Below are 7896 nucleotides of genomic sequence, written 5' to 3'. Positions count from 1 at the left end.
ATGGATCTACTTCTAGCTCTCATAATTATCATACCGAGTCTATTTCTTCTTCAGGCTCTCGTTACGTTTGTCAAGAAAGCATGGTGGATGCCGATCAGTATACAATCAATGATGAAATCACAAGGTATCAAAGGTCTCCCTTACGCGTTTCCTAATGGAAACACTCAAGTGATCACTGCCATGAGAAACCGATCAATGAGCCACCCAATGGATATTTCTCACGATATATTCTCAAGAATCCAACCCCACGTCGAGTCATGGATCAAAATCTACGGTAAGATATGATGTTTAATTACATACTGCACATGATCACTAGTGTGGATTTACTTCATATTCTTATATGGGCCTTGTTTGATATTTGTCAGGGAGGAATTTCATAAACTGGCATGGTTCACAAGCACAGATTTTTATTACAGAACCTGACCTTGTTAAGGAAGTACTAAATAACCGAGAAGGAGCTTATCCAAAAATGGATATGGAAGGGTTTGCAAAGAAGCTTTTAGGTGAAGCGCTTATAACAAATGAAGGCGAGAAATGGTCAAAGGTTCGGAAACTAGCTAACCAAACATTCCATGCTGAGAGTTTGAAGGTGATCATAATCATCATCAATAACAGAACATACTGATAATCAAGTAGTGGTTTAGAAACTACATTTTTATCAAAACTGAACAATATATATATATGTTTCACAGAATATGATTCCAGATATGAGCACAAGCTTTGAGATGATGTTAGATAAGTGGAAAGACTATGAAGGCCATGAAATCGACGTTCATAAGGAATTTGGGTTGGTAACGACGGAGGTGATATCAAGAACAGCTTTTGGTAGTAGCTATGTCGAAGGGAGGCATATATTTGAGATGGTGGCAAAGTTAACATCGATAACTGTTAGAAACATATACAAGTTACGCTTTCCACTCATCAGGTAATGTTCAACAGAAGTACGCGGTTTAGATTTTTGCACACCTAAAAATGCATATTGTTTAAGTGACCCGCTTCAGAAAAAACCAAACGGCCATCTAGCTGCATTTGTTTAGATCTGATAATCATCTATTTATATAGTTCAATATTGAAGACAGAGGATGAGATTGAAGCAGACAAGCTTGAAAAGGCGATAAAGAGATCGATTCTAGCCATTGTGAAGAAAAGAAAGGCTAATACGGATGAAGGGGATGATGAGTTTGGAAACGATTTCCTTGGACAAATTGTGAAAATTGCTAACCATTCTGATGAAAGCAAGAGAATCACGGTAGGCCAAATGATCGATGAGCTCAAAGCTATATATGGTGCAGGACATCTCACAACCACGAGCTTGCTTTCATGGACCGTTTTCCTTCTAGCGATTAATCAAGATTGGCAAGACAAAGTAAGGGAAGAAGTGCTCGAGTTCTTTGGTCAGGGAAGCCCCAATTCTGATGGCATTGCAAGACTTAAAAACGTATGAATATACATTTTTTTTTTATAAAAAATACTCATAATAAATTATGTGAACTGTTTTTATCGACAAATTTTAATCTTTCTGTTTATTATATGCAGATGAATATGGTGATTAATGAGTCACTCAGGCTATATCCTCCGGTGCTTCAGTTGACCAGAAAAGTAGACAGGGAGATCAAACTTGGAAACCTTACTCTTCCTGCTAAAGCAAATATTTTTCTGTCAACTCTTGCACTTCATCACAACCCAGAAATATGGGGAAAGGATGTTCACTGTTTTAGACCAGAAAGATTCGCAAATGGGGTTGCTGGAGCTACAAAGAACAACGCTGCAGCATTTTTTCCTTTTGGGATGGGACCTCGGACTTGTGTTGGCTTAAACTTCACCACGAATGAAGCCAAGATTGCACTTTCATTGATCTTGCAGCGTTACAGCTTCACCCTTTCGAGTAATTACGTACATTACCCAGCTGATGTGTTCATCCTCATTCCAAAAAAGGGTGTTCAAATTATCCTTCATAAGATTTGAATTTGATATATGTATATTTTCTTCGTGTGTGTTTACTTTTTTATCTTCAATTCATAAAGTGTCAACTAGCTTATGTTCATAAATAAAGTGAAACTTTGTTGGCGCAGGGATCACTTTTACTTGTATTAGTTAGGAAAGATAATTATATTGCTTAAATCATAGATGTAGTTTATAATCTTTTATGTCCTTTTTGATTAATGAATTATTAAGTTAATGATGAATGCATACAAATCAAAACAACTAAAATACATAAAAGGCATACATATAGCCCCTTTTATTAATCATATGAATGTAAAATATCACTTTCAATTGATGTTAACCTTGATAAGCCTTGGTCAGTCACATGGAACATAGTACTTACGTTACTGATCGTTGAAGCACCCCGAGGCAGCAGCGAAAGAGCTCGAAGGATGCCTCCAAACCGAAGTAGACTAACATGTGACATTATATATATATGGATGATTTACGAACAATGAGTGTGGCCAAGAAAGGACCATTCAAGTAACATCATATACATCTATAGCTTATGGGATGCTTCCAAACATGATTTTCATGATCGTACATAAGTACATATATTTAAGAATAAAGTTGGACTCAATAACTTTCTAAGTAGATGGACCACATCAGGGTGATTGAAGACATCATGTGGTCCATAAAATGATACAAGTGTTCGATTTTAGCTAAGAGACGATGAAACACAAGTGTGCATATATTATGTACAGAAAAATCTATAGTGAAGCTTCTATCAAACTCTAGCTTAACCCAATGTTTAGAAAACAGTCTTGTCACTGGTTCCATGGTTCACTAGTTTAATAGTAAAACATACGGTCTGATGGTCAGAGACGGTGGTGTAGTGGTGATCACCCGTCATGAATAGGTAATGTAAATCAATGGGTTTTTGACCAAGAAGATGAAGGTTTCAAAGTTTGTGGGGGTTCATGCTGGTATACCGTATATGTAGAAGCTTTTCACGGTAAAATATGGAAGCTTTTAGCTGGAATACCAGTTTTCCCGGTCCAGTTAACCAAAAAATCCTACAGTTTCATCCAAACCTGAATCAAGCAAAAAATTGTCCTTAAGTGGCCTGATCACTGGTTCAATATAGACAATTTTTTATTTTTTTTTAGCGGCTGAACATAGACATGGCTAATTACATATTTGAACCTTTTCCCTAGTAATTAATTACATCCTAACCCTTGGACTCTATATCTTGCCTTTTAATACTACATTCCTCCTCACGAGGTCAGTGGGAACTAGTAGAAACCTCAATATTGTCACACCTCACGAGTACGCATGTTGTTCAACACAAATCTTTGGAAAAGCTAACACAAGGACATAAGGTGTAACAGCACGAGACTTTACCAGGTCTTTGACACAACAATCTACCTCAATATATTTTTTCTATCATGGAAAGTCGGATATGCAGCAATGCATCAATGGTACACAAAAAAAAAATTGTAACCCGAAATCCTTCAATAGACTAACCAAGAAACATAGATCTATAGAGCCATTGCCTTATATTCTTTCAGAAGACAAACACATTTATATCTTAATTTTTAATGAGACTGAAGACTTGCCTAATATAATAACCCGTAGTACACCCAACCTTTTCAGACATGGGAAACTAGCATACTAAGAGTAACAATATGTAGCAAGATGAACTGTAGAGCTAATCGCTCAAAAGAATCCATGACAAGGGGATCTAAGAAGATACCTATGAAGATGCTTGCTTGATAAAGGGGATTTAAGAAGATGCTTGCTTGCTAAAGGGGATTTAAGAAGATGCTTGATTGCTTGAAGATGAACTGAGAAAGGTGACTACATGAACTACCTCAACAACTGTTAGGTGTAGTAATGGTGAAGTTGATCAATTGCCAATTCACATTCTATAACCTAAGATCCAGAAACAAGGTACCAACCACCCTGAAGTTTTAGATGATGATTCATGGACAATTTGTATGGTTTAGCTCGTAAAGCAACACCTTTCTTTCAAAAGATCTAAGATGTACTTCTTTTGACAGATGATGATACCTTGATCACTGTTGGATGTTTCATCACTTAAACAAATAGCTAAAGCATCACAACTAATTATTAATAGATCATCTACATAAACCAGCACAAAACGTGAATATAGACATTTCAACATCTTGTTGACCTAAAAAGGAATAATCAATCTTGATCGTTTATCACCAAGTGAGAACAATGCGCTTATTACTAATAGTTTGGCAAACAATTCCTAGGGACTTTTTTAGCTTACAAAGTTTATGAGAAGGTGACCTAAAAGACACATCTTGTACTCATTCCCCTTCACCTACATATCCCATACAAAATTGCATATACACTTCCTCAAACGAATCACCGTGCAAAAAAGGATTAACTCAATAAGAAACACACAGTTATTCATTCAGAGCTTACTAGACTTGATAGAAGAAAAAAGAGAATAGTATAAGCCCCTAGTATAATAAACTATTCCCTATGTGTCTCTTTAGGCTTAGGAGAGATATACAATGTCTTCTCTATCATACTTTGCGGATGAAAATTAATCTTCTGTTATCAGTATCGTATTTACTATTCCCTTCTATAGAAACAGTGCCATTACACAAGTACCTACTCAGTTTGTTGACGATGGACACATGGTTATTTAGTTACCGGTGTCACACTGTCTCCTCTCTTTCGTGTTTGCACCCAGCTATGCATGAGTATTCTTGGAAAACATATGATTCCTTCTGATCTAACCTTCAATTCTAAAACAAATTGGCTACCATCATACTTCAATAAAAAATTGATGAAAAAACAGAAGAAAAAGCATAATAGGGAGTCGGAAGAAAGACAATTGATGGTGCTATGAATAGTTGACAACTACTTTCCTAATCTGTTAAGAGATTCCTCATAAAGATGCTTTGATTCTTAGTATTAACCACTGCTGGTTAAACAGCCTAAGTCTATCTAATGCATGTCGAAAATATTATTAGTAGAACTATTTGAGGCAAAGTTAACTTTAAGCATGAGAGGAAGGGGGAAGAGGGTAGTATTTCACTACCTTGGGGTTTAAAGTAAACTCAGTTGTTAACTTGTTAATTAAACTTATTTGAGGACTACTACCTGCAAGTGACAAAAGGAAAAATGGGAGTATGGGACTGCAAATTCAGGTATGTGACATAATCAGAAACTTGGTCCAGATCGATTAAACTTAAGTCAAGCAACCAGAGATTGAAAGAATCAGAAAGCCTTTTGAAACACTTACAAAATAACACAATGGGTACACTTCTTACAGAACTTTATTGTTTTTACTTGACAATGTTGACAGCAAGATTGTGGCTTAAGAAACTATGTATATGCATCTGCAACCTTTTAACCTCCACAGCAAGATCCGCATGCTGGAAGAGAGTCTGCAGAGATGGAAAGAAAGAAAAGATCAAAAGAAGTCATCAGTATTTCTGGATGATATAAGTAAAGATAGCAAAATGTGCATGTCAGGGCCTCGGGAGTTAAGTGATGGGTCAAAACAGGTAACTATTAGAGAAGGTCAAAATGGGTCAGGCCAAGTTGGTTTTACCTGCAAGCAATTTTTGTCAATAACGAGAAGTATTATTATTACAGTAATAATCCAACTTATTAGATAAGACAACTTATAAGCAATAATAACTCACTTTGGACCAGTTTGACCCATTTAAATCTACTTCTGTTCCAAAAACTCAACTTTTTATACTTAGTTCTACCCATTAAAGATAAATCACAAACCAAAACCGAGAAATCATAAGTTAATAAATTGAAACTGCCATCCGTACTTATACATAAATTGAAGTCATGGAAAATGAGATATGTAAATAACATACTGTGGTCTATGCCTCTAACATTGTCTAGTCCATGTGGAGGCCTGCGGGGACCGCCACCACCATATGGGCCACCGCCATAGCCGCCACCAGGGCCACCGCCATCTGACCTTTTGTTGGAACCAGATAGTTTCTTGTAACCATCAGATTTCTCCATCTGCAGATACGTCACATATAAAATTATATGTTTATTGCACATTGCATACGGGGCGGATTGTTTAAAGAAACGCGTCACAAGACTCAATATTACCGAAAACATAGTGGCGAAGAATACAGAAATGAAATTAATGACTGCCCAAAAGAAATCAATGATGGTTCTGAGACGCCATATAGTTCGATTGGATTTCACAACACCTGGGAAATAAACATAAAGTAACTATAAGTTCAACAAAGTCATATACACCCGAACTAGTATATCCTTGTTCTGAAAAAGATATCAGAAGCTCCCCTGGAACATCAGCTTAAAAAATTACAAGGGATCTACTATCTGCAGTATATATTTATACAAAGGAAATGGAAGCTGAAATAATATCACTGGAGTTGTTAGTAAAAATTGCTTAGTCCTGACAATTAAAGCCCGTGTTGCTAAATAAAACTGGTTGATTTGTAACTCCCCGGTTTAACTGAAGTCTGCCAAAATCACAGTATGCATGAAGTGGGTCATCATTGAGAAATCATGCAAAGTCGAATGGGTCCAGACAGGTCTACATTTGGATCAGGTCAAAACAAAATCTGAATGCCTAGACATGGAAAATTCTTATTTAAAGTACCTGCTCTGTGACAAGTCATACTATAGGGGAAAATCTCATTTGAATAGACCTAAGACAATTTGGGATTCATGACAACTGATATCCGCTTTAAGAAGTATATGAACACGAAAACTGGGAGTCTACTGATCATAAAAACACTCGAGTGTCATTGCATATGCATAGTGCATTAGTGCCTGAGTAAAAATGAAAGCTTGAAACTAGAAAGCACATATGATAAGGATATTTCCCGATTTGCTACAACAAACTACTTGTATACATATGACAACCATCAAAGTTGCCATCAACTCGGCACTTTTCCGACCCGGAATAAAGCATGTGCATTTCAAACATATCTCCATACCAATGGACCACATAGATCAAATTGGCATCAAACAATTCTTGACTTTGGTCCATTGAGATGCAACATTTTCAACTAAAACCTAACATCAACACCTAATAAAACTACAATCCTGTAAGACCGTAGTAAAAGCATTAGCCAAAACTCACAATGGTATCACTATCAAGACGGATAAAGTTCATGAAAAAAAATCTTATCTTTCTAAAAAGAAAAGCGTACGGTACATTTTGGTGATGACACGTATCCGATGCACATTCTTTTACACCATGACTCACCATAACTTTTTGCGCATCAAACACGTGTCAGCACCAGAATCCTTCCTACCCTATAAGAAGACGTTTCTCCCGATCCTTCCTCCTATCAACACACATAATGACCTAATTATGACTTGAAGTCAGCTAAATTATCCAATCATTCTTTTCGACTTACACGCCTACAACTATCGATCATATTAACCCAGTTTCGCAACTCTCGCCCCAATACGTGTCCCAGCCAGTAATTTAACTAATAAGTAGAACCAAAAATCATAACTTTTAACAAAACTTACATCAAATTTTACCTTGGCATAATTATAAATAAGCTATATATTAACAATCTAGTAAAAGTATCTAAGTTACATATTTCGAAATTAATCTTATTGTTATTATATTATTATTACTAATTTAAAATCACAGATGGGTTAATCAATGAGCGCCCTTATAATTAATCTATATAATTTACACGGATAATTATATGTATATATTCAAAAAGAAAGCTGAAGAAATCAAATACTCGTATCAAATATATATATGTATTAATATAATATAATCGAAACAAAAAAGAAAGCGAATAATTTGATAATGGGATTTAGGGGAATGACCTCTTTCGACATATGCCATTGACGATTTATTTTTTCTTAAAACTTTCTGTCACCGGAGTTTTGGAAATATGACTACTCTTTCGATATAAAAAAATGATTATATGTTCGGAAGTTTATTTTTTAGCGACCAGA

General features: G+C 35.8%; 2 protein-coding genes across 2 annotated transcripts; one reads left to right on the top strand and one right to left on the bottom strand.

The window, feature by feature from the left end:
- Window positions 1-1965, top strand: LOC122597299 (cytochrome P450 CYP749A22-like). Its single transcript, XM_043769911.1, has 5 exons — window positions 1-274; window positions 366-589; window positions 693-925; window positions 1063-1438; window positions 1537-1965. The coding sequence occupies exons 1-5, from the start codon at window positions 1-3 to the stop codon at window positions 1963-1965; spliced, it is 1536 nt and encodes a 511-aa protein (XP_043625846.1).
- A 3210-nt stretch (window positions 1966-5175) lies between these two features.
- LOC122596620 (selenoprotein K-like) lies at window positions 5176-7896 on the bottom strand. Its single transcript, XM_043769232.1, has 4 exons — window positions 7765-7896; window positions 6049-6152; window positions 5802-5955; window positions 5176-5354 (listed from the first exon to the last, which is right to left on the bottom strand). The coding sequence occupies exons 1-4, from the start codon at window positions 7781-7783 to the stop codon at window positions 5317-5319; spliced, it is 315 nt and encodes a 104-aa protein (XP_043625167.1). The 5' UTR covers window positions 7784-7896; the 3' UTR covers window positions 5176-5316.

This window comes from Erigeron canadensis, chromosome 4 (genome assembly GCF_010389155.1).
Source record: "Erigeron canadensis isolate Cc75 chromosome 4, C_canadensis_v1, whole genome shotgun sequence".
In the NCBI taxonomy this organism is placed as follows: Eukaryota; Viridiplantae; Streptophyta; class Magnoliopsida; order Asterales; family Asteraceae; genus Erigeron; species Erigeron canadensis.
Note: the sequence above shows the minus strand (reverse complement) of the source record. Positions and strands in the feature narration are given on the sequence as shown.